Genomic DNA, 27148 nt, shown 5'->3' with positions numbered 1-27148 from the left:
GATGTTGTCTGTGTATAACCCCAGCACATTTCTGTCTCCGAAATACTACGGTCCGTACTCCATTACGGATAAAGTAAGCCCATCGGTATACAAAATCAAATACCCAAATGGTAAGACTGCGTGGTTTCACATAAACCAGTTAAAGGCTTATGGAGCCCAGTCAAACCATGCCCACCACATCATGCTTGACGCAGCAGCCCACACCCCGCCCACAGCCAACGTAACCAGACCAACCCCCACCACTTGCAGCCCAGACATGGACTCGCCCTCGACTCCACCCCCAAAATCTACACCCCGCCCCGGAACGCCCACAGACTGCAGCAGCAGAGACAGCGACTGTGACTCTGACGATAGCCACAGCACGCCTCCCTACTATCCCCATACAGCCGGACCCACACCCAGCGACTCCGATTTCGACTCCAGTGATCCCTTCATGATCACTTTCCTAAACAAACCACACCACCGACCACCGAACCATATGGACGACCCCGACTTTGTCCCCGCACAACTTGACACAACTCATTGGCACCGCGACAATTCCTACAGACTTGTCCGCAACGACGAAAGCAACCCCAACTCACACCACGCAGCCCTTTCAGCCTTAATTCACCCCAGAGTTTGGCACCCGGGAGAAGGGGACAACCTCGAGTCGGACCCCCAATCCGCCAACCCCTTTGCGACCCTGTTCGCAACAGAGAACTGAGGTGTCCACATGATGATTTAAAGGAGACACTTGGTGAAAAGTGTTGTCCTTCCTGATGGAACCTGCAGGATGTTTTATGTTGTTAGTATGTTTTGTTTAAGTGTTGTTCGTCCGACAGGAGAATGTTTCTCACTGTCACACACCCATTCACCTGAAACTTTTTAGCTCTTTCCCACAGACACCCACCGCGGCCAGACGCTTGTTCAGCGGTACCAACTTGTCCACAGATACCTGGTCAACAGACCAGACGCTTGTTCAGCGGAATTAGCTTTTCAGCTGGTACTGGTTCGAGTACCAGACGCCCGATCTGATTCGAGGGTAGAATCACAGCAGCAACCCCACCATGATGACTACATTTTTGCCCTTTCTTGTCGGTTGCTCAGGCAGTGGAGAAACGGCGTGAGACCCGCCCTGCCTGGGGACCCCCCGTTGGTCAAACACGCTCGGGTAGGGGAGATACGGCATTGGTAGCCGTCCTACCCGGCGACTCTATCCAAATCTTACCCGTCGCGGCCCATACGCACCTCATTTGACATTTTCATTTCAAAAAGTTTTATTTTTTTGGTGACTTTTAGGTTGCTGCCATATGCTATTTACATCCTAGAACATTGGGATGGTAAATCAGCACTGGTCCCTCACTGGCAAGTGTGCCATGTCCTAAAATTTGTTTTGAAAAACAAATGAGTGAGTCACACATAGTGACCAATTATAAGGGTGTAATTGGTCCCAAAAGGGACAGACACACTAACATACCGGATATTATACCAAGGTAGTTACAGATACTATGCTTGCTTTACAGAACTCCAGAAGCTCCAGGACCGGAGAAAACAGAGAACACAAAGAAAGAAAAAGAAAGAGGACAGCCATGAGGATTTCATTCATCGTGCTCAACATTTTTCTTATGGACATTTGGTTGCACGGGAACGCGGACTCCATTACTCCAAACCCCCCCGCCGTTAATGTTTCACTGCCTCGCAGTACCCAAAGCCCAGTCACCAGCGACACTGCATCTTCCTGGTGTGCCAGGTTCATAACCTGGTACTCCCTGTCCTACGTTATTGAAGCACTGTTAGCGTTGGCGATACTCTGCTGTGCAGTGCAGACTATGCGCCTCCGCAAATGGAGAAGGAGAGCGTACCGCGCTCGAACCCCGGTATATAGGATCAGATCCCCTATATTCGGGTATGACCAGACCCCCGGCCCCTGCGACCTATAAAACAATAATAAAAAAACATGCACTTGCGGCTTTCTGTAAATAAAAAAATGTACAAAACCCCAGTAACAGAAAATGTATGATCCTGAGCTTGACTGCTAAGCCAGGAAAGAGTATATTGAATATTATGATTGTTGTTGCATGTTTTAGAGAGATAGGATGATGCATTGCTTGATGAGTGTATTTAGGTAAAATTAGAGGTTCCAAGTTTTATTTTGTAGATGCATGTCCCTGCCTGACATAGCGCCCTTAAGAATTGCTTAGGTAATTTTTTGTGCACAGCTAGGGGTCAGAGTAGTGGCCATGTGGGAGGTGTCCCCCCCGGTCAGGGAACGGAAAGGACAAAATTTAGGTGATCCTTCACGCTTTGCGTTAGGATCACAAGTAGGGAATGTAGCCACCTAAAATGGCTGATTCCCGATTACTTTGGCCAAAACCCGATATAAAATGGCTAACCGAAAAGGCTGATGGGAAAAGCAGCCAACAGGGCACAAACGGTCAGCTGCAGACAGAATAGCGTATTCGGCTCTGGGGAAGTCAGCCCAGATCGATACCTGCGACCATTAGCAGCACATCAACCCAGACATCTGCAGTTTAATCGGCTATCCCCGGGAACAATTGCAACATATTACCAATTGAATGCCGGGCCAGATCTGTGGGCGCCAGCAGTAGCCGAGACAAAGACAGGTGAACGACCCCCCCCCCCGATCAAGGAATCGCCCCATTATTGGAGCATATCGAACCCAGTGATTGGGAACAAGTCCAATCACTTGGGACTCAGGGTCAAGGGCCGCCCCGAGAGGCGGGAAGCCCCTGGGCCCTATAAAAATAGGGGCCAAGTTCAGATCGACCCTTCTCTCCCTTCTTCTCCTGCTCGCAACCTTCGCAAGAACCATCGGCCAGCAACCGTAAGTTTGACTCCAGCGATCGCTACCCGATAGAGACTCCTAGCCATCGACCCGTATCAGCCTTTTGAATCCCGCAGTCCAGACCCAATTCGATAAGCCATTCGTTTCCCTGACCTGGTGGGCCATCCCCAAAAGTTAAGTATTGGCCAGTAGTGGTAGGTAGTGATATAGAAAGTAGGATTTTTGTGTTCGTATTTATTGCTGTACATAATAAATGACCGTTGATTTCAATCTTACTAAGCGGTGTACTGTCTTATTAGTCATAACTCGAGCTTGAACCACGTGGCGGTATCAGAAAGATACCTGGCGACCCGTGAGCAAAGGTGACATAATCAGAGCTAATAAAACTAAGGCTAATAAGAGCAACACCTGGTTTATATATAGTGTTCATCTCGTTATTCTTGTTGCATACTGCTTTTCTGCACCAGGCACCTTCCCATGTAAATAGCTTAGTTCTTAAGGGGCTGTTTAGCACAGGGCTAAATCGCTAGCTTTGAAAGCAGACCAAGGCAGGCCAGCAGCATGGTTCAATTCCCGTACCAGCCTCCCCGAACAGACGCCGGAATGCGGCGACTAGGGGCTTTTCACAGTAACTTCATTGAAGCCTACTTGTGACAATAAGCGATTTTCATTTCATGTACATAGTTCTGTAAATATGTCTTTGCACCCCACACATTATTTATTGCCACACACATACATTTTTTTATAAAAGGGGGGATGTCATAATATACACCAGTATATCATGGTGCAGACACAAACACTGATGGGCACACAGCAAGACCAATCAACACACACAACACCGCAGCCAATCACCAGTTAGAGCACACTCACTATAAAGGCAGTGGGCATCAGTTTTCCTGTTCATTCGGGATGCAGCCTCTCAAAAGGACAGAGCTTACAGCTTACAGCACAGATCTTCACCATGTGCTGAGTGCAGAGACTGGTTAGGACAGGCATAGGTCTTTAGTTTAATCTAACATCGTGTTAACCCACAGTGAAAGTATGTTCAACAGTTTCTAGCTCAATAAAATAGTGTTGTTCTATTTTAAGTGTTGGTAGCCTGTATGTGTTCCACGGATCCAAAGCACCCAACACATAACCGGTTATTTTGTTGGCCGAATGAGCTACTTCTGTGATGTCCTCTTCTTCCCAGTACAATCCTGCACTGACCACCACTCCCATTGGCCCGGCTGAACTGCCAGCCCTCTGAGTGGTCAGCAGTCCCTTTCAAGGGACGGGAGCCACAAGTCAACTCACTGGGTGTCTGACTGCCACACAATGCAGCCGGGGGTCTTGTAAGAACGGCCAAGGCAGGGTCGTCACCAAATAGCATCAGGGTTGCCCCACCCCTACAAGTCCCTGTATGCTCACCCCCTCCACAAGCATGGGGTACAGCTCCCTCTCAAACAAACAATGGCATGCCCACCTCACCCACACAATCTTCAGGGCGCCCACGCCTCCAGCCCACAAAACCATTGTGGCGAACCGCACCCACACACCCCAAAAGCATCGGGACGCAGCCCTCCTCCCTCAACAAGCATTGGTGTTACCCCTCCCCCAACATCATCAGGCCGATCTGCACCACAAGCATCTGGACTCACATCCCTCCCTCTCTCCCCCCACCACCCCCTCCCCCCGCAAGCACTGGAAGCCCACCGTCCCTCCAAATGCAAACAATCATCGGAGCCTCCAGCAACACAAGCTCAGGGGGCAATCCCCCCTCCCCACAAGCATTCGTGTAACCCCCTCAAAAAGCGTGAGGACACAGTCCCCATCCCCACAATCATCAGGACGACCTCCGCCCGCTCGACCAGTGGGGCAGTATCACTGCGTTCCCAGCTAAAAGCACGCCTGAAATTGTCGGGGCTCCTTCCCTCCTTGCCACTAGCATCAGGGTGCCTCAACCCCAAAGGTATCTGAGTGTCTTTCCCCACAAGCAATGGGACGGTTCCCCACCCCCCATCCACAGTCACTCGCTCCAGCACCGACAGAGTGACAGCAGTGTGTACCACCTACAAGATGCACTGCAGGTGTTTGATGGCCACACTGGGCAAAAGGGCCTCTTTCGAGGTTGTAAAAACTCTCTGAGTCTATAACCCACCAAGGTTCCTGAGGCAGCATCGCCAATCCCACGTCTGCTCCCATTCCAGCCGTCAAGCGCAACACCACCACCTGGAAGTTCCCCTCCAAGTAACTCACCATCCTGACTTGGAAATATAGTCAACGTTCCTTCACTGTCACTGGGTCATAATCCTGGAACTCCCTCCCTAACAGCACTGTGGGTGTACCTACACCACATGGACTGACAAAGGTTTAACAACGTATCTCACCACCCCCTTGACAAGGGCAATTCGGGATCTGCAACAAATTCTGCCCGCGTCAGCGACACCCACATCCCACAAATTAATTAATAAAAGAAAGGAATGTTTACCTGGTCTTCGTACATATTTTGGCCTTTCTATTTCATGTAATTCTACAGGAATAGAAGAATAATTGGAATATTTATTGTAGCAACAGATGACTTTGTTCGCCTATTACAGGTTACAAGATATTGGTCTGCCTGACTGGTCCCAGCATCTCAAGAACCCGGTTAACTTGTTGGCCGAATGAGCTACTGTTGCTGTACGTGGCGGATCCAATGGAGGGGATGGTGGAGGTCATGCAGACTCTAAGGGAGTTTGGGGAGTTTTCGGGCTATAAGCTCAATGTAGGGAAGAGTGAGCTCTTTGTATTACAGGCGGGGGACCAAGAAAGAGGGATAGGGGACCTACCGCTGAGGAGGGCGGAGGGGAGCTTTCGGTATCTGGGGATCCAGATAGCCAGGAGTTGGGGGACCCTACATAAACTGAATCTGACGAGGTTGGTGGAGCAAATGGAGGAGGATTTCAAAAGATGGGACATGTTACCGCTCTCGCTGGCGGGTAGAGTGCAGTCGGTCAAAATGGTGGTCCTTCCGAGGTTTCTGTTTGTGTTTCAGTGCCTTCCCATCGTGATCACTAAGGCCTTTTTTAAGAGAGTGAGCAGGAGTATTATGGGGTTTGTGTGGGGGCGTTGGTGACGGCACCGCTGCTGCTCTCGCCGACAAAGTATACCACGAGCCCGGTGGTGGCGGCAACGCTAAGGATCTGGGGCCAGTGGAGACGGCACCGGGGTGCAATGGGAGCATCGGCGTGGTCCCCGATCAGGGGTAACCATTGGTTTGTCCCGGGGAGATGGACGGGGGGGTTCCAGAGCTGGCATCGGGCGGGGATTGGAAGAATGGGGGACCTGTTCATCGACGGGACGTTTGCGAGCCTAGGGGCACTGGAGGAGAAGTTCGAGTTACCCCCGGGAAATGCCTTTAGATATATGCAGGTGAGGGCTTTTGTGAGGCGACAGGTGAGGGAATTCCCGTTGCTCCCGGCACAAGAAGTTCAAGATAGGGTGATCTCGGGTGTATGGGTCGGGGAGGGCAAGGTGTCGGAAATACACCAGGAGTTGAAAGAAGAGGGGGAAGCACTGGTAGAAGAGTTGAAGGGCAAATGGGAGGAGGAGCTGGGGGAGGAGATTGAGGAAGGTCTGTGGGCTGATGCCCTAGGTAGGGTTAATTCCTCCTCCTCGTGTGCCAGGCTCAGCCTGATACAATTTAAGGTGGTCCACAGAGCGCACTTGACGTGGGCGAGGTTGAGTAGGTTCTTTGGGGTAGAGGACAGATGTGGAAGGTGCTCAGGGAGCCCGGCGAACCATGTCCATATGTTTTGGTCATGTCCGGCACTGGAGGGGTTCTGGAGAGGAGTGGCGGGAGCAATATCTCAGGTGGTGAAAGTCCGGGTCAACCAAGCTGGGGGCTAGCAATATTTGGAGTAGTGGACGAACCGGGAGTGCAGGAGGCGAAAGAGGCCGGCATTCTGGCCTTTGCGTCCCTAGTAGCCCGGCGAAGGATCTTGCTAATGTGGAAGGAGGCGAAGCCCCCCAGCCTGGAGGCCTGGATAAATGATGTGGCTGGGTTCATAAAGTTGGAGAGAATTAAGTTCGCCTTGAGAGGGTCTGCGCAGGGGCTCTACAGGTGGTGGCAACCGTTTCTAGACTATCTCGTGGAGCGTTAGAGGAAGGTCGGTCAGCAGCGGCAGCAACCTTGGGGGGGGGGGGCGGTGGAGGGGACGCCCTGGGAGGGGGGGGGGAAAGGGGGGACTGCCTGGGAGGGTGGATGAGCAAGAGATAACATGAAGGGTTGGGGAAACTGGCACGTACGGGTGAGGGCCAGTGTACAAAGCTGTGTAAATATATCATTTTGCCATGTATATATCTTGCTCTGTGCGATTTCTCGTTTTTTTTTTGTTACGAGGGGGGGGTTATTGTTTGTAAGGGAGAAAAATTGTGTTAAAAAACTTTAATAAATATATATTTTTTAAAAAACATTAATAAATCCTGTAGAGAAGTCAGGAAATACAGCACGGTAGCACAGTGGTTAGCACTGTTACTTCACAGCACCAGGGACCCGGGTTCGATTCCCAGCTCGGGTCACTGCCTGTGCGGAGTCTGCACGTTCGCCTCGTGTCTGCGTAGGTTTCCTCCGGGTGCTCCGGTTTCTCCCCACAAGTCCCGAAGGACGTGCTGTTCGGTAAATTGGACATTCTGAATTCTCCTTCTGTGTACCCGAACAGGCACCGGAGTGTGGTGACTAGGGGCTTTTCACAGTAACTTCATTGAAGCCTACCTGTGACAATAAGCGATTATTAATAATAAAGATTATTATTTACCCAATGTGTGGTAAGAATGTGGAACTCGCTACCACAGGAGACAAATAGCACAGATGTATGTGAGGGGATGCTGGACAACAGAAGAGGTGGAATCTTCTGCTGAGTGTACACAGCGGAGGCTGAGCGTGTAGCTCACCAGCCGCACAGCCCAGTATTCTCTCCAGGTTTTAGTGCACTCTGTACAAAAGAAATCTGGGAGCCTGGTTCTTGCCGCCTCTCTGACAGGTTGGGGCCTGAAAGAGATTGGGGTTCGATCTTAATAGGGTGTCCCGAAATCCATTAACAAGATGCTTTCCGAGCCACCCACTGAAGAACATGGGGGAGCGCCGCACCACCATCCATGTGCCCATCCCATCAGTCGGTATTGGCCACACCCCCTCTCGCCCCCCAAGCATCGGGGCAAACACCCCGAAGCATCAGGTTGACCCTCCCCACAAGCATCGGGGAGGGGGGGGGGGCGGGGGCTGCCCGCAGAGGTATCGGGATGACACACCCCTGCATCCTATCCACGCACACTCACGTCACCATCGATGAAAGAGTGGACCACCAACAAGATACACTGCAGGTGTTTGATGGCCGCTATGGGCCGTAGGGCCTCTTTCTGGGTTGTAAAACTCTCTGAGTCTATAACCCACCAAGGCTCCTGAGGCAGAATCGTCCAAACCCACGTCTGCTCCCATTCCAGCCGTCAAGAGAAACACCACCACCTGGAAGTTCCCCTCCAAGTAACTCACCATCTAGACTTGGAAATATAGTCACCGTTCCTTCACTGTCACTGGGTCATAATCCTGGAACTCCCTCCCTAACAGCACTGTGGGTGTACATACATCCATGGACTGCCAAAGGTTTAAGAACTCAGCTCACCACCCTCTTGACAAGGGCTATTAGGGATCGGCAACAGATTCTGCCCTCGTCAGCGACGCCCACATCCCACAAATTAATTAAAAAGAAAAGAACGGAATGTTTACCTGGAATTCTTACATATTCTGTCTGTTTTTTCTGATGTAATTCTGCAGGAATTGAAGAACAATTGGAATATTTATCTTAACAACAGATAGAACATAGAACATAGAACGATACAACGCAGTACAGGCCCTTCGGCCCACGACGTTGCACCAAAACAAAAGCCATCTAACCTACACTATGCCATTATCATCCATATGTTTATCCAATAAACTTTTAAATGCCCTCAATGTTGGCGAGTTCACTACTGTAGCAGGTAGGGCATTCCACGGCCTCACTACTCTTTGCGTAAAGAACCTACCTCTGACCTCTGTCCTGTATCTATTACCCCTCAGTTTAAAGCTATGTCCCCTCGTGCCAGCCATTTCCATCCGCGGGAGAAGGCTTTCACTGTCCACCCTATCTAACCCCCTGATCATTTTGTATGCCTCTATTAAGTCTCCTCTTAACCTTCTTCTCTCTAACGGAAACAACCTCAAGTCCATCAGCATTTACTCATAAGATTTTCCCTCCATACCAGGCAACATCCTGGTAAATCTCCTCTGCACCCTCTCCAAAGCCTCCACGTCCTTCCTATAATGCGGTGACCAGAACTGTACGCAATACTCCAAATGCGGTCGTACCAGAGTTTTGTACAGCTGCAACATGACCTCCTGACTCCGGAACTCAATCCCTCTACCAATAAAGGCCAACACTCCATAGGCCTTCTTCACAACCCTATCAACCTGGGTGGCAACTTTCAGGGATCTATGTACATGGACACCTAGATCCCTCTGCTCATCCACACTTCCAAGAACTTTACCATTAGCCAAATATTCCGCATTCCTGTTATTCCTTCCAAAGTGAATCACCTCACACTTCTCTACATTAAACTCCATTTGCCACCTCTCAGACCAGCTCTGCAGCTTATCTATATCCCTCTGTAACCTGCTACACCCTTCCACACTGTCGACAACACCACCGACTTTAGTATCGTCTGCAAATTTACTCACCCACCCTTCTGCGCCCTCCTCTAGGTCATTGATAAAAATGACAAACAGCAACGGCCCCAGAACAGATCCTTGTGGTACTCCACTTGTGACTGTACTCCATTCTGAACATTTCCCATCAACCACCACCCTCTGTCTTCTTTCAGCTAGCCAATTTCTGATCCACATCTCTAAATCTCTCTCAATCCCCAGCCTCCGTATTTTCTGCAATAGCCTACCGTGGGGAACCTTATCAAACGCTTTACTGAAATCCATATACACCACATCAACTGCTCTACCCTCGTCTACCTGTTCAGTCACCTTCACAAAGCCATGCTGACTATCCCTGATCATATTATTCCTATCTAGATGATTGTAAATCTTGTCTCTTATAATCCCCTCCAAGACTTTACCCACTACAGACGTGAGGCTCACCGGTCTATAGTTGCCGGGGTTGTCTCTGCTCCCCTTTTTGAACAAAGGGACCACATTTGCTGTCCTCCAGTCCTCTGGCACTATTCCTGTAGCCAATGATGACATAAAAATCAAAGCCAAAGGTCCAGCAATCTCTTCCCTGGCTTCCCAGAGAATCCTAGGATAAATCCCATCAGGCCCCGGGGACTTATCTATTTTCAGCCTGTCCAGAATTTCCAACACCTCTTCCCTACGTACCTTAATGCCATCTATTCTAATAGCCTGGGTCTCAGCATTCTCCTCCACAACAATATATTTTTCCAGAGTGAATACTGACGAAAAATATTCATTTAGTATCTCTCCTATCTCTTCAGACTCCACACACAACTTCCCATCCCTGTACTTGGCTGGTCCTACTCTTTCCCTAGTCATTCGCTTATTCCTGACATACCTATAGGAAGCTTTTGGGTTTTCCTTGATCCTACCTGCCAAATACTTCTCATGTCCCCTCCTTGCTCGTCTTAGCTCTCTCTTTAGATCCTTCCTCGCTGATGACTTTGTTCGCCTTTTACAAGTTACAAGATGTTGGTCTGCCTGACTGGTCCCAGCATCTCGGGAACCCGGTTATCTTGTTGGCCGAATGAGCTACTTCTGTGATGTCCTCTTCTTCCCAGTACAATCCTGCACTGACCACCACTCCCATTGGCCCGGCTGAACGGCCAGCCCTCTGAGTGGTCAGCAGTCCCTTTTAAGGGACGGGAGCCACAGGTCAACTCACTGGGTGTAGGGCAGCACGGTGGTGCAGTGGGTTAGCCCTGCTGCCTTGCGGCGCCGAGGTCCCAGGTTCAATCCCGGCTCTGGGTCACTGTCCGTGTGGAGTTTGCACTTTCTCCTCGTGTTTGCGTGCGTTCTGCCCCCACAACCCAAAGATGTGCAGGCTAGGTGGATTGGCCACGCTAAATTGCCCCTTAATTCGAAAAAATGAATTGGGTACTCAAAATTTTTTTTTTAACTCACTGGGTGTCTGACTGCCTCAAAATGCTGCCGGGGGTCTTGTATAAACGGCCAAGGCAGGGTCGTCACCACAGCTCTCAGCCCATTGTTTGGGTTGTAACTTTCTGTCTGAAATTACACTGAGATTCCTCTGTGACAGCCTCTGCCAATGGGAAAACTCATTTTAGCAGCTCCACCATCGACCTGCACTAGAATGGCCTATCAGATCTTTTGATGCAGAGGACATGGAAAAAAATGTTTACATGTGTGGAAGTTCGAAGCCAGAGGAAGGATATGAAAATTAGTCATGAATAAATCCTGTACGGAATTCAGGAAAGACGTATTCACCCAAATCGTGGTAAGAATGTGGAACTTGCTACCACAGGAGACAAATAGCACAGATGTATTTGAGAGGAAGCTGGTTGACAGAAAAGGTGGAATCTTCCCCTCAGTGTACACAGCGGAGGCTGAGGCAGGGACACCGGCGTGTAGCTCACCAGCCGCACAGCCCAGTTTTCTCTCCAGATTTTAGTGCATTCTGCAAAGGGGATCTGGGGGCGTGGCTTTCACCGTCATGCTAGTGGGGAGGGGCTGACAGAGATTGGGTCGCCATCTTGGAAGGGTCCCCCGCACATCAATAAAAAGAAACTCCACCTCACCAGCCCCTCACAGACAGGGGGAACCCCCCCACCCCCCCCCAGCAAGAATCGTGGTGCCCCCGCCGGCAGAAAGGCATTCATGCACCCCCATCCCCACAAGCATCTGTACCACCATCCCCTCGACTCGCATCGGGGTGCAAACTCCTCGCTCACAAACAGCGCACGCCCACCCTGCCCCCACGCAGAATCATCAGGTCGCCCACGCACCCCCCCCCCCCCCCAACGTTCACAAAACCATCAGGGTGCCACCACCGGCGCCCCCCACTCTACACACAGAATCCTCGAGGCACCACCCCCACACATGCATTGGGGCACATCCCGTCCCCCACAATCACTGGGGCTCCAATTCCTCCTCCCCCCCTCCAGCAGAGGGTGCCCACTCCCCCCACACCCAATCAAGCATCGGAGCCCTGCCCAATACAAGCACGGCAACCCACCCTCCCCACAAATGTATGAGGAGGCAGTCCCCACCCCCACAATTATCAGGACGTTCTCCACCCCCATGACCACTGGTGCACGATTCCCATCCCCCCCCACCCCGCCCTACCAAAAGCATTGTGTGTCCCCACCCCTGAAAGCATTGGCGCGCCTTTCTCCTTCCCACAATCATCAGGGCCCGCACCCCAGCAAACATCCGGCACCCCCCCCACAAGAATCAGGCTCCCCCGCCCGCCCTCATCAGTGCCCCCCCCACAAGCATCAGGGCCCCCCCACCCCCCCCCACAAGCATCATGATCCACCACCCCCCACAAGCTACGGGACAACGCTTAATTGTTAAAAAAAGAACGGAATGTTTACCTGGTCTTCTTACACGTGCTGGCCTTTCTACCACATGTAATTCTGCAGGAATTGAAGAACAATTGGAATATTTATTGAAACAACAGATGATTTTGTTACAAGCTCCAAGATGTTGGTCTGCCTGACTGGTCCCAGCATCTCGAGAACCCGGTTATCTTGTTGGCCGAATGAGCTACTTCTGTGATGTCCTCTTCTTCCCGGTACAATCCTGCACTGACCACCACTCCCATTGGCCCGGCTGAACTGCCAGCCCTCTGAGTGGTCAGCAGTCCCTTTCAAGGGACGGGAGTCACAAGTCAACTCACTGGGTGTCTGACTGCCACAAAATGCAGCCGGGGGTCTTGTAAAAACGGCCAAGGCAGCGTCGTCACCACAGTTCTCAGCCCATTGTTTGGGTTATAACTTTCTATTGTCATGCGAGTGTCCCTTTAAGAAAGGTTTCATCTCTTATCATGTGACTTGTAGCACATTGGGCTGTGAGGTGAGAGGGGGTTTCATGGTCAGTTTCAGTTTGACTGCTGTGGACTGCAGAAGCAGAAAGACGTGTTTTCCCTGTTTCTCTGTTTTCATTTCAAAAGCTGTTCCAGTAAAAAGCCCATTGTTTGTGGCTAACGACCCTGGTAACTTTAAAGATATAATTGTTTTCCGGATGGAGTTTGTATCTGCGTTTTGGAACGGGATCAGAATTTCAGGGAAAGGACCAGAACCATTCAAGCAAGAATAAAGTGTGCTGGGCCACTCCCTTGAAAAGAGGTTTTGGTTTAATTGGATTTTGTTGTTGAATTGGAACAGCTAAGGGGGAACTCATTAAGTGTTACATACATAGAATGCTGTAGCTGTGGGTGTCTTTATGTTTGTAATTGCTAAACATTCTTGCAGTGTTTATATATGTGTTAACTACATTCCTGGAATAAACCTTGTTTTGATTAAAACCTACAGTGAAGGTTTTGTGCCCATCCTAACCAAACTCAACATAAAGTTTGTAGGTCAGGTGAACTTCAAATACCCTTTGGATTTTCTAAGCCCTGGCCCATAACACTATCTCAAATTGTATTGTGATGCCTCTGGCAATGGGAAAACTAATTTTAATCTAATCTTTATTAGTGTCACAAGCAGGCTTACATTAACACTGCAATGATGTTACTGTGAAAATCCCCTAGTCGCTACATTCCGGCACCTGTTCAGGTACTGAGGGAGAATTCAGAATGTCTAATTAACCTAACAAGCACATCTTTCGGGACTTGGGGGAGGAAACTAGAACACCCGGAGGAAACCCACGCAGACACAGGGAGAACGTGCCGACTCCGCAGGCAGTGACCTAAGCCGAGAATCGAACCCGGGTCCTTGGCGCTGCGAAGCAACAGTAGCAATTCCACCATCTAACTGCTGTAGCATGGCCTATCAGAGATTTTTAAGATAATGAAAAGCTTTAATGCAGATGACATGCAAACTGCAATGAAGTTATTTTCACAATAACTTCATTGCAGTGTTGATGTAATGCTATGGGAGTGTACCTTTAAGAAATGTTTTTGTCTTATCACATGGCTTCAGTGGTGTAATTTTGTGGGTGGAGCTGGGCTGTGGCTCTGTGGGTTTACTTTCGCTTTGAGTTTTGGACTAGTTTGAACTGCACAAGTTGAAAGATGTATTTGTCTGTCATTTTTTAAAAGCTGTTCCAGGCTACTTGATAACATGAAAGAGATAATTGCTTTCTGGATGGAATTAAAACCTGCTGTTTGAAAAGAGCAACAGAGCATCACTAACAAGTCTTATACCAGCAAGAGTGTCGTGTGCTGGGCCACACCAAGAGAAAGGGGTTTCTAGTTTTACTTGGATTTTGTTATTGCATTGGAACAGTTAATGGGGAATTAATTAAGTGTGATATGGGCGAGGCATTTTCAGAACCCCAAAATGTATCATGGATTTCAACCAACCTCTCCCTTTAATAGATTTGTTGTTTTTCCCAACACACGACTTTTTCCCCAGATGTGAAATTACAATTATGGACTAGTGGTTTTTAAACACAAAACACTGTTTATTCCATGAACTCAACTGAACATCTTCAATAAACATTGGATTTCTTAACACCCCTTACTTCAAAGATAACTCAGAAAATATTGCAACAGTAAATAACTCCTTAAAATGTTCCTTCAAACTTCCAAGAGACTTATCACCTTTAAACAAAATCACATCAGGTTAAACGCTTTACTTTAAATCACCCAAATGATCCAGAGATAATCTTTCATGGCAGAAATCCAGCCTCACTGCAAAACACAGACACACACCCAGCTCTTTTCAAAACTTGCAGCTCTCTGGAAATACACAGACACACACACACTGCTTTTTAAACTGAAACTAAAAATCTGCAAAATGGCTGACCTGAGCTCAGCCCCACCCACTCTCTGACATCACTGTTTTCTTAAAGGTACATTGCTTAAACATCCATGTCTTAAAGGTACTCTCACATGACAAGTGCTATATACATAGACTACTGTAGCTGTGTGAGATCTTTATGTTTGCAGTTGATAAAAGTTCTTGCTGTGTGTGTTTATAAAAATGTGAACTAAATTCATTAAATAAAGCTTGTTTTTGTTTAAAAGCGCCTAAGAATCCTGTTGAATAACACCTGAAATGCAGCCTCTTGTGATCATCGTAACCAAAATCAATAAACAGTTGTACGTCAGGTCAACTCCATGATGTATTTTGGAGTTTTCTAAACCCTGGTCCATAACCGGAAGCGTACTTGTGGCAATAATAAAGATTATTATTATTATTATGGGAAAACAAATGTTTACATGTGGGCAAGTTAGAAGCCGGAAGGTGTATATGAAAATTAATCATCAATAAATCCGGTTGGGAATTCCAGAAAAACAGAGAACATACAGTGCAGAAGGAGGCCATTTGGCCCATCGAGCCTGCATCTACCCACTTAAGCCCTCAGTTCCACCCTATCCCCGTAACCCAATAACCCCACCTAACCTTTTTTGGTCACTAAGGGCAATTTATCATGGCCTTGCACGTCTTTGGACTGTGGGAGGAAACCGGAGCACTCGGAGGAAACCCACGCACACACGGGGAGGACGTGCAGACTCCGCACAGACAGTGACCCAGCGGGGAATCGAACCTGGGACCTTGGCGCTGTGAAGCCACAGTGCTAATTACTTGCGCTACCGTGCTGCCCAAAAACGTATTCACTCAAAGCGTGGTAAGAATGTGGAACTCGCTACCACAGGAGACAAATAGCACAGATGTATTTGAGAGGAAGCTGGATGACAGAAAAGGTGGAATCTTCCCCTCAGTGTACACAGCGGAGGCTGAGGCAGGGACACCGGCGTGTAGCTCACCAGCCGCACAGCCCAGTTTTCTCTCCAGATTTTAGTGCATTCTGCAAAGGGGATCTGGGGGCGTGGCTTTCACCGTCATGCTAATGGGGAGGGGCTGAGAGATTGGGACGCCATCTTTAAAGGGTAATCTGCACGTCAATAAAAAGAAACTCCACCTCACCACCCCCCCTCACAGACAGGGGGAACCACCCCAGCAAGAATCGAGGTGCCCCCGCCAGCACAAAGCATTCATGCACCCCAATCCCCAAAAATGACCAAACCCTCTACTCGCATCGGGGTGCAAACTCCTCGCTCACAAACAGCGCGCCCACTCCGCTCCCACGCAGAATCATCAGGTCGCCCATGCACCCCCCCCCCCCCCCCCCAACGTTCACAAAATCATCAGGGTGCAACCATTCCCCCCTGACCCACAAGCGTCGGAGCACAGCACCCCTCCCCCCACAAACGTCGATGCATCCCCACGAGAATCATCGAGGCACCCCTTCCCCAGGCAGACATCTGGGTACAACCCATCCTCCACAATCAGCGGGGCTCCCATTCCACCCCACCCCCGCAAGCACAGGGTTCCCACTCATCGGAGCCCCGCCCAGGCAACCCACCCTCCCCAAGCATTCATGCTCCCCCCCACACAAAGGTATGAGGAGGCAGCCCCACCCCCACAATCAGCAGGACATCCTCCACCCCCGCAACCATTTGGGCACAAATCACCCCCCCACCCCTCCCCCACCAAAAGCATTGTGTGTCCCCACCCCTGAGAGTATTGGCGCTTATTCCTTCCGACGATCAACAGGGCCCCCCGCCCCCACCAGTGGCCCCCCCCGCAAGCAGAGTGCCCACCCCTCTCCGGAAGCATCATTGCCCCCCCCGCAAGTATCAGCAACCCCGCAAGTATCAGCAACCCCGCAAGTATCAGACCCCCGCAAGTATCTACCCCACCGCAAGTATCAGTGCCCCCCCCACCGCAAACATCAGCCCCCCCCCACAAGCATCAATGCCACCCCCCCCCCCTCCGGAAGCATCAGGTCCCCCAGCCCCCACAGCATCAGAGTGCTCTCCCTCACAAGCTACGGGCCAACATCCCCGCTTCACATCCGCAGTCACTCTCTCCACCTCCGACAGAGTGGCAGCAGTGTGCATCGCCTACAAGATACACTGCAGGTGTTTGATGGCCACTAGGGGCCGTAGGGCCTCTTTCTGGGTTGTAAAAACTCTCTGAGTCTATAACCCACCAAGGCTCCTTAGGCAGCATTAACCAAACCCACGTCTGCTCCCATTCCAGCCGTCAAGAGCAACACCACCACCTGGAAGTTCCCCTCCAAGCAACTCACCATCCTGACTTGGAAATATAGTCACCGTTCCTTCACTGTCACTGGGTCATAATCCTGGAACTCCCTCCCTAACAGCACTGTGGGTGTACCTACACCACATGGATTGACAAATGTTTAAGAACTCAGCTCACCACCCCCTTGACAAGGGCAGTTAGGGATGGTTCATCCCGCAAATGATTTAGAAAGACAAGAACTGAATGTTTACCTGGTACTTGTACAGGTCCTCGCTCTTCTACCTCAACTAATCCTGCAGGAATTGAAGAACAATTGGAATATTTATTGCAACAACAGATGATTTTGTTACAAGTTACAAGATGTTGGTCTGCCTGACTGGTCCCAGCATCTCGAGAACCCGGTTATCTTGTTGGCCGAATGAGCTACTTCTGTGATGTCCTCTTCTTCCCAGTACAATCCTGCACTGACCACTCCTCCCATTGGCCCGGCTGAACTGCCAGCCCTCTGAGTGGTGCAGTGTTCTCTGTACCTGTAGGTGGCAGCATGCTCGGTATTGACAGGGTAAACATCTGTGACATAACGTCAGATACAAAACCCATCAATGTTACAGTGTTGTGCTCAAGTGTCTGGAGTGAGGCTTGAACCTTGTGACGCAGAGAAGAGGATGTCACTCACCAAGTCACAACTGACGGGTCTGATAGCAACAACAGATCAACAAATTACCTGGGAAGCTGCAATTGATGGTTCCAGAACTGAGAGGGTATAATTATCAGGAAATGTTTAACACATTGGGAATCTTGCCTGAGAAAAGAGAACGCTTTGGAATGGCCTATTAGAGATCTTTATGATAATTGTCATAGAATTTAGAGTGCAGAAGGAGGCCATTCGGCCCATCGAGTCTGCACCGGCTCTTGGAAAGAGCACCCTACCCAAGCCCACACCTCCACCCTATCCCCAAAGCCCAGTATCCCCACCCAACACTAAGGGCAATTTTGGAGACTAAGGGCAATTTAGCATGGCCAATCCACCTAAACTGCACATCTTTGGACTGTGGGAGGAAACCGGAGCACCCGGAGGAAACCCACGCACACACGGGGAGAACGTGCAGACTCCGCACAGACAGTGACCCAAGCCGGGAATCGAACCTGTGAGAGTACTTTTAAGACATGGATGTTTAAGCAATGTACCTTTACGAAAACAGTGATGTCAGAGAGTGTGTGGGGCTGAGGTCAGGTCAGTAATTTTGCAGTATAGTTGTGCAGGTTTTTAGTTTCGGTTTTGAAAAGAGCTGGTGTGTGTCTGTGTTTTGCAGTGAGCTGTGATCTCTGCCATAAAAGACCATCTCTGGATCATTTGGGTGATTTAACGTAAAGCCTTTAACCTGATGTGATTTTGTTTAAAGGTGTTAAGTCTCTTGGAAGTTTGAAGGAACATTTTAAGGAATTATTTACTGTTGCAATATTTTCTGAGTTATCTTTGAAGTAAGGGGTGTTAAGAGATCCAATGTTTATTTGAGATGTTAAGTTGATTTCATGGAATAAGCAGTGTTTTGTGTTTAAAAACCCACGTGTCCATAATTGTAATCCCACACCTAGGGAAAAAGCCGTGTGCTAGGAAAAGCAATAAATACATTAAAGGGAGAGGTTGGTTGAACTCCATGATACATTTTGGGGTTCTGAAAACGCCTCGTCCATAACAATTGGGGGCTCGAGGGGGATAAAATTCTACCTATTGGAATGGCTTTAGTAAACTTAAAGACAGTGAAGGATTGTTGTTTTTCCGGTGTGGTATTTTAGTTTAAGTGGGGAGAGTGTTGTGAACAATGGCTCTTTCAGAGGCTTGGAAGTTTTTGGGGGTGGAGAATGTCACACGTTGTACCTTCCGGACAGAAACGAAAAGCAGACTGTTAGATTTGGCAAGAACATTGCAGTTACCTGACAAAATGCGAAAAGATGAGGTAATTATGGCGGTGGTTAAGCATTTAAATTTGCCTGAGATAGAATTTGACTCACTGGAAATGGCAAAAATTCAGTTGTAAATTAAACAAATGGAACATGAGAAGGAATTAAAGCGGGTGGCATATGAGAGTGAGAGAGAGGAAAAAGAAAGAGAAAGAGAGAGAGAGGAAAAAGAAAAGGAGAGAGAAGAAAGGAGAAAAGAAAGAATAGCCCCAGCAGAACAAAACGAAAAAGAAAGGGAGATACAGATCAGGGCGAAATATAAAGAGAGGGAGTTTGAACTTCAGAAAATGGCCATGAAACATGACAATCAGTTAAAATTGGCAGACATAAAGGGAAACGTACAGTTGGATGATAGTGATGAGGATAGTGAGAAAGAGCATCATAGTCGAAGGCTTGGTGGGAATCTATTTAAATATGTCCAAACATTGCCAAGGCTTGACGAGAAGGAAGTGGAAACCTTTTTCATTTCATTTGAGAAGGTAGCTAAACAAATGAAATGGCCACAGGACATGTGGGTATTACTGATTCAAACAAAGCTGGTAGGTAGAGCTAGTGACGTGTTTGCATCACGACCGGAAGACGTATCTTAGACGTATGAGGAGGTGAAGAAATTCATCTTAAGTGCATATGAGCTAGTTAGTGCTTGAAGCTTACAGACAAAGGTTTAGAAATTTAAGGAAAGAATTTGGTCAAACATACATGGAGTTTGAAAGGCTCAAACAGAGTAATTTTGATAGGTTGATAAGGGCTTTGAAAATAGACCAAACGTATGAAGCTCTCAGAGAAATTATACTTTTAGAGGAGTTTAAAAATTCAATTCCTGATGTAGTGAGAACTCATGTGGTAGAACAGAGGGTTAAAACTGCGAGATTAGCAGCAGAAATGGCAGATGATTATGAATTAGTTCATAAATCAAAGATTGGTTTCCGACATCAGTTTCAGCCGGTGAGGCATAGAAATTAGGGACATGAAAAATACTCAAGTGGTAAAGGTAAAGGTGATCTGATGGGAGACAATAAAGAGAGTGTACCTCAGATTAAAAAAGAAATCCAGGAGGGTGGAAAAGAAATGAAAAGTTTCAGATGTTTTCACTGTAAAACAGGATACGACAGTGGGATTTGTTCGAGTGGTAAAGGAAAGCCCAAGGGAAGCGAAGGAGGTGCAAACGATTGTACAGCCTGTTCAAGAAGTAATTGTTAAGAAGGTGCCAGATGTATTTAAAGAATTTACTTGTGTGGGTAAAGTTTACTCATGTGTATCAGGAGGAGCAGGTAAAGAAGTCACAATTTTAAGAGATACAGGGGCTAGTCAATCTTTAATGGTAAGAGATGAGGAATTATGTAGTTTGGGAAGAATGTTGCCAGAAAAGGTGGTGATATGTGGAATTCAGGGTGAGAGGAGTAGCATTCCATTATATCAGGTGAGGTTGGAAAGTCCAGTGAAGAGTGGTGATGTGGTAGTAGGAGTAATAGATAAACTATCTTGTCCAGGAATACAGTTTATCTTGGGTAATGATATAGCTGGATCGCAGGTGGGAGGGATGCCTACTGTGGTTGGTAAGCCAGTGGAAAATCAGTCAACTGAAGGGTTGAAGGACGAATATCCTGGGAGTTTTCCAGATTGTGTAGTAACAAGGTCGCAAAGTCATAGGTTAAGACAAGAGGAGAAATCAAAGTGTGAAGATGAAGTTGAAGTGCAATTATCAGAAACGATTTTTGATCAGATGGTTGAAAAAGAACAAGAACAGGTGGAGGATGAGGCGGATATTTTTAGTTCAGGAAAATTGGCGGAGTTACAACAGAAAGATGTAGAAATAAAATGGATATATCAGAAAGCATATGCGGAAGAGGAATTTGAGAGTATACCAGAGTGTTATTATCGTAAAAATGACGTCTTGATGAGAAAATGGAGACCTGTAAATATGCAGGTGGATGAAAAGTGGGCAGAAGTTCATCAAGTAGTATTGCCGGTAGAGTATAGAAAGGAGGTGTTGCGAGTTGCACATGAGGTACCAGTGGGAGGTCATTTGGGAATAAGGAAAACTCAAGCTAAAATCCAGAAACATTTTTATTGGCCTGGACTACAAAAAGATGTAGTTAACTTTTGTCAATCATGTCACACATATCAAGTGATAGGGAAACCTCAAGCAGTGATAAAACCAGCGCCCTTAATACCCATTCCAGCATTTGAGGAACCTTTTACAAGGATCCCAATCGATTGTGTAGGACCGCTTCCTAAAACAAAAAGTGGGAATCAATATCTTTTGACTATAATGGACGTGTCTACAAGGTTTCCAGAGGCCATTCCAGTACGTAATATTACAGCTAAAAGGATTGTGGAGGAGTTACTTAAATTCTTTACTAGATATGGACTACCCACAGAAATTCAATCGGGTCAAGCAAAGAATTTTACTTCAAAGTTATTCAAAGAAGTTATGGTTAGTGTAGGAATAAAACAATTTAAATCAACTGCATACCATCCAGAATCGCAGGGAGCGTTAGAAAGGTGGCATCAGACATTAAAGACAATGTTGAGGGCGTATTGTCAAGATTATCCAGAAGATTGTGAGACAGGAATCCCATTCGTATTGTTTGCAATTAGGGATGCACCTACTGAGTCAACCAAATTTAGTCCTTTTGAACAAATTTTTGGTCATGAGGTAAGAGGACCACTTAAATTGATTCAGGAAAAATTTGTGGGTGAGAAATCGGAAATTACACTATTGGATTACGTCTCAAATTTTAGGGAACGATTAAATAGAGCAGGTGAATTGGCTGGACAACATTTGAAAGTTGCACAAAATGTGATGAAATGGGTAGCGGACAAGAAATCCAAAGTTCGTAGATTAGCCAGTGGGGATAAAGTTTTAGTGTTGTTACCAGTGGTAGGTGAACATTTAAAAGCTAAGTTTTGTGGAATTTATCAGATCGAAAGGAAATTAAGTGAGGTGAATTATGTGGTAAAAACACCAGATAGAAGGAAGACTCACCGAGTGTGTCATGTGAATATGCTTAAAAGGTACTTTGAAAGGGAAGGAGAGAAAAAGGAGCTTTTAATGATTCTATCTCAAAGTGACGAACCATATCCAGATGACTGTGAATTTAACATACCTCAAATTAAATTGGAAAATGAGGATGTTTTAAAAAATTGGGATGTATTGTTAAGCTACCTTCCAGAGGAAAAACAAACTGACCTGAAAGAGTTATTGATATCACATGGGCAAGTTTGTAGAGATAAATTGGGAAGTACTAATATGGCTATACATGATGTAGATGTGGGAAATGCTGTTCCTAGCAAACAACATCCATACAGACTTAATCCTTTAAAATTGGCACAGGTTAACAGAGAGATTGAGAGTATGCTGAAAAATGACATAATTGAAGTGGGTTGCAGCCAATGGAGCTCACCCATAGTGATGGTACCTGAACCAGATGGTACCCAATGGTTGTGTGTGGACTATCGAAAGGTGAATACAGTTACAAGAACGGACTCTTATCCGATCCCACATTTGAAGGATTGCATTGAGAAAGTGGGACAATCTGCTTTTATTTCCAACTTCCAGACATGGAAAGAACATTTAAAACATCGTATGGAGTTCTTCGATCGACTTCAGGAGGCGGGTTTGGTGATAAACCTAGCCGAAAGTGAATTTGGAGAAGCCCGAATCACTTTCCTTGCGGAGTTTCCGATACCCTCAAGACGAAGGGAAATAATGCGATTTCTTCGCATGAGTGGATTTGATCGAACAGTTGTGCAAAGGTTTTGTGGCGTGATTACTCCACTGATGGTCTTGCGAAAGAAACCTTTAAAAATTTCAATGGACAGCGGACTTTCAACAGGCATTTGACTGCCTGAAAGCTGTGATCACCAATGTACCTGTATTGGAGAATTGCAAGGGGCTCTGTGGTCAGATTGAACTAAAGTATCTGATTCTAAAGAGAAATACTGAGGAGTAGAGGAATGGATGGATCGTGCAGAGACTTTGTTCAAAGAGACAGTCAATCAAGAAGGATTTTGGTTAGAGGAAGAAGAACAAAGAAAAATGCTGCAATTGTATAAGGTGCTGGTGAGGCCACATCTGGAGTATTGTGTTCAGTTTTGGTCTCCTTACCTGAGAAAGGACATATTGGCACTGGAGGGAGTGCAGAGGAGATTCACTCGGTTGATCCCAGAGTTGAGGGGATTAGATTATGATGAGAGGTTGAGTAGACTGGGACTGTACTCATTGGAGTTTAGAAGGATGCGGGGGGATCTTATTGAAACATATAAAATTATGAAGGGAATAGATAGGATAGATGTGGGCAGGTTGTTTCCACTGGTTGGGGAAAGCAGAACTAGGGGGCAGAGCCTCAAAATAAGGGGAAGTAGATTTAGGACCGAGTTTAGAAGGAACTTCTTCACCCAAAGGGTTGTGAATCTCTGGAATTCCTTGCCCAGCGAAGCAGTTGCGGCTCCTTCTTTAAACATTTTTAAGAAAAAGATAGATACCTTTCTAAAGAATAAAGGGATTCGGGGATATGGTGTACGGGCCGGAGAGTGGAGCTGAGTCCACAAAGATCAGCCATGATCTCATTGAATGGCGGAGCAGGCTCGAGGGGCCAGATGGCCTACTCCTGTTCCTAGTTCTTATGTTCTTATGACTATATTATTATACCTGTTTGAGTTTGCTGTTTTCTTTAAATGAATATATATATATTTACTCTGTGCATTTCTTAGTGGACAGTGCAAAAGTGAAAAATGAAACCATCTTGAAGTTGATGGGTTATTTTTTCTTGGGGGGAGGTGTCATGTGAGAGTACTTTTAAGACATGGATGTTAAGCAATGTACCTTTAAGAAAACAGTGATGTCAGAGAGTGGGTCAGGTCAGCCATTTTGCAGTTTAGTCGTGCAGGTTTTAGTTTCAGTTTTGAAAAGAGCTGGTGTGTGTCTGTGTTTTGATGTGAGCTGGATTTGCTGTGATGTCTGCCATAAAAGACCATCTCTGGATCATTTGGGTGATTTAACGTAAAGCCTTTAACCTGATGTGATTTTGTTTAAAGGTGTTCAGTCTCTTGGAGGTTTGAAGGAACATTTGAAGGAATTATTTACTGTTGCAATATTTTCTTTGAAGTAAGGGGTGTTAAGAGATCCAATGTTTATTTAAGATGTAGTGAATTCAGGAAAGACGTATTTATCCAAAGTGTGGTTGGAATGTGGAACTCGTACCACAGGAGACAAATACCACAGATGTATTTGAGGGAAAGCTGGTGTAACATTTTTAAGTGCCCAATCAATTTTTTTCAAATTACCCCGCACATTTTTGGGTTGTGGGGGTGAGACACATGCAGACATGAGGAGAAAGTGCAAACTCCACATGGGACAGTGTCCCGGCACCCGGGTCCTCGGTGCCGTGAGGCAGCAGTGCTAACCACTGCGCCAATGTGGTGCCCCTGCACAGATGTATTTGAGAGGAAGCTGGATGACAGAAAAGGTGGAATCTTCCCCTCAGTGTACACAGCGGAGGCTGAGGCAGGGATACCGGCGTGTAGCTCATGAGCCGCACAGCCCAGTTTTCTCTCCAGATTTTAGTGCACTCTGTGCACAAGAAATCTGAGGGCTTGGCTTTCGCCGTCGCTCTGGTAGGTTGGGGCATGGAAGAGATTAGGTTGCCATATTGATAGGCGGTCCCAGAAATCCATTAACAAGTACGCTTCCCAGCCCACCCCCTCAAGAACTTGGGGAATCACCACAAAAGCATCCATACGCTCATCCCCTTAAATGGTATTGGGGCAAGCTCCCCCAAAGCATCAGGCGAATGCCCACCAAGCATCAGGCTGAGTCTCCCCACAAGATTCGGGGGAGATGCCCTTTGAACCAATGGGATGACCCGCTGTGCCTCGCACCCCATCCACATTCACTCTCTCCACCATCGACGAAAGTGGCAGCAGTGTGTATCGCCTAAAAGATGCACTGCAGGTGTTTGATGGCCACTATGGGCGGTAGGGCCTCTTTCTGGGTTGTAAAAACTCTCTGAGTCTATAACCCACCAAGGTTCCTTCGGCAGAATCGTCCAAACCCACGTCTGCTCCCATTCCAGCCGTCAAGAGCAACACCACCACCTGGAAGTTCCCTCCAAGTAACTCACCATCCTGACTTGGAAATATAGTCACCGTTCCTTCACTGTCACTGGGTCATGATCCTGGAACTCCCTCCCTAACAGCACTGTGGGTAGACATATACCACATGGACTGACAAAGGTTTAAGAACTCAGCTCACCACCCCCTTGACAAGGGCTATTAGGGATGGTTCATCCCGCAAATGATTTAGAAAGACAAGAACTGAATGTTTACCTGGTACTTGTACAGGTCCTCGCTCTTCTACCTCAACTAATCCTGCAGGAATTGAAGAACAATTGGAATATTTATTGAAACAACAGATGATTTTCATGGAATCATAGAATTTTACAGTGCAGAAGGAGGCCATTCGGCCCATCAAGTCTGCACCGGCTCTTGGGAAGAGCACCCTACCCAAGGTCCACAGCTCCACCCTATCCCCATAACCCAGTAACCCCACCCAACACTAAGGGCAATTTTGCAAGGCCAATTCACCTAACCCGCACATCTTTGGACTGTGGGAGGAAACCGGAGCACCCGGAGGAAACCCATGCACACACGGGGAGGATGTGCAGACTCCGCACAGACAGTGACCCAAGCCGGAATCGAACCTGGGACCCTGGAGCTGTGAAGCATTTGTGCTATCCACAATGCTACCGTGCTGCCCTGACTTTCAATAGATCGCAGCGAGATAGCTGCTCTGCTACGTACGAAACCCTGAGCCAGAATCAGGTCGTCTGCGAATATTTTAGCACCAGGTTCCCCATGTACATTGTGTGCGTATATAGAGAGAGGCGGCGCCCATCCGGCCGCGCTCCAGTCAAGTGTCGGGTGGCACTCCTCACCGACCGGAGTCGGCTATCCCAGGCCAACAAGTGATCCGCGGCGCTAGGGGTATCGTTATTTTTAGGCGGGATTCTGTTCCAAGTCCCAAGATGTTTGTCTGCCTGACTGGTTTCCCAGCATCTCGAGAACCCGGTTATCTTGTTGGCCGAATGAGCTACTTCTGTGATGTCCTCTTCTTCCCAATACAATCCTGCACTGACCACCACTCCCATTGGCCCGGCTGAACTGCCAGCCCTCTGAGTGGTCAGCAGTCCCTTTTAAGGGACGGGAGCCACAGGTCAACTCACTGGGTGTCTGACTGCCACAAAATGCAGCCGGGGGTCTTGTAAAAACAGCCAAGGCAGGGTCGTAACCACAGCTCTCAGCCCATTGTTTGGGGTGTAACTTTTTACCTGAAATTACATTGAGATTCCTCTGTGACAGCCTCTGCCTTTGGGAAAACTCATTTTAGCAGCTCCACCATCTACCTGCAGTGTTCTCTGTACCTGTAGGTGGCAGCATGCTCGGTATTTACAGCGTAAACATCTGTGACACAACGACAGATACAAAACCCATCAATGTTACAGTGTTGTGCTCAAGTGTCTGGAGTGAGACTTGAACCTTGTGACACAGAGAAATCTGGGGGCCTGATTCTTGCTGTCAGTCTGGTAGGTTGAGGCATGGAAGAGATTAAGGTGCCATCTTGATAGGTTGTCCCGGATATCCATTAACAAGGAACTTACCCACCCCATGCACCCACCACCCGCCCCCCCCCCCCCCGCCCCCCCCCCAAAGCATCAGGCGAATGCCCACCAAGCATCAGGCTGACCCTCCCAACAAGTATTGGAGGGGCTCCCTGCAGAAGCATCAGGATGACCCGTTGTGCCCATCAGCCCATCCACATTCACTCTCTCCACCATCGACGAAAGTGGCAGCAGTGTGTATCGCCGACAAGATACACTGCAGGTGTTTGATGCCCACTATGGGCCGTAGGGCCTCTTTCTGGGTTGTAAAAACACTCTGAGTCTATAACCCACCAAGGTTCCTTAGGCAGAATCGTCCAAACCCACGTCTGCTCCCATTCCAGCCGTCAAGAGCAACACCACCACCTGGAGGTTCCCCTCCAAGTAACTCACCATCCTGACTTGGAAATATAGTCACCGATCCTTCACTGTCACTGGGTCATAATCCTGGAACTCCCTCCCTAACAGCACTGTGGGTGTACCTACACCACATGGATTGACAAATGTTTAAGAACTCAGCTCACCATCCCCTTGACAAGGG

The 27148-nt window shown here is 47.8% G+C and overlaps 1 protein-coding gene across 9 annotated transcripts in view; it reads right to left on the bottom strand.

Moving 5' to 3' along the window:
- Positions 1 to 27148, bottom strand: part of LOC140421308 (uncharacterized) — an 834768-nt gene that overhangs the window by 453543 nt on the left and 354077 nt on the right. For all 9 annotated transcript variants that reach the window (XM_072505936.1, XM_072505941.1, XM_072505940.1 and 6 more), the window contains exons 26-29: positions 17236 to 17277; positions 12359 to 12400; positions 8532 to 8573; positions 5256 to 5297 (exon numbers count right to left, since the gene is read on the bottom strand). In XM_072505936.1, the coding sequence (XP_072362037.1) occupies positions 5256 to 5297; positions 8532 to 8573; positions 12359 to 12400; positions 17236 to 17277 (168 nt within the window). The remainder of the gene's footprint in view (positions 1 to 5255; positions 5298 to 8531; positions 8574 to 12358; positions 12401 to 17235; positions 17278 to 27148) is intronic.

The sequence above is a fragment of the Scyliorhinus torazame genome, chromosome 5, assembly GCF_047496885.1.
Source record: "Scyliorhinus torazame isolate Kashiwa2021f chromosome 5, sScyTor2.1, whole genome shotgun sequence".
NCBI lineage: Eukaryota > Metazoa > Chordata > Chondrichthyes > Carcharhiniformes > Scyliorhinidae > Scyliorhinus > Scyliorhinus torazame.
This window is presented reverse-complemented; position numbering and strand designations above follow the sequence as displayed.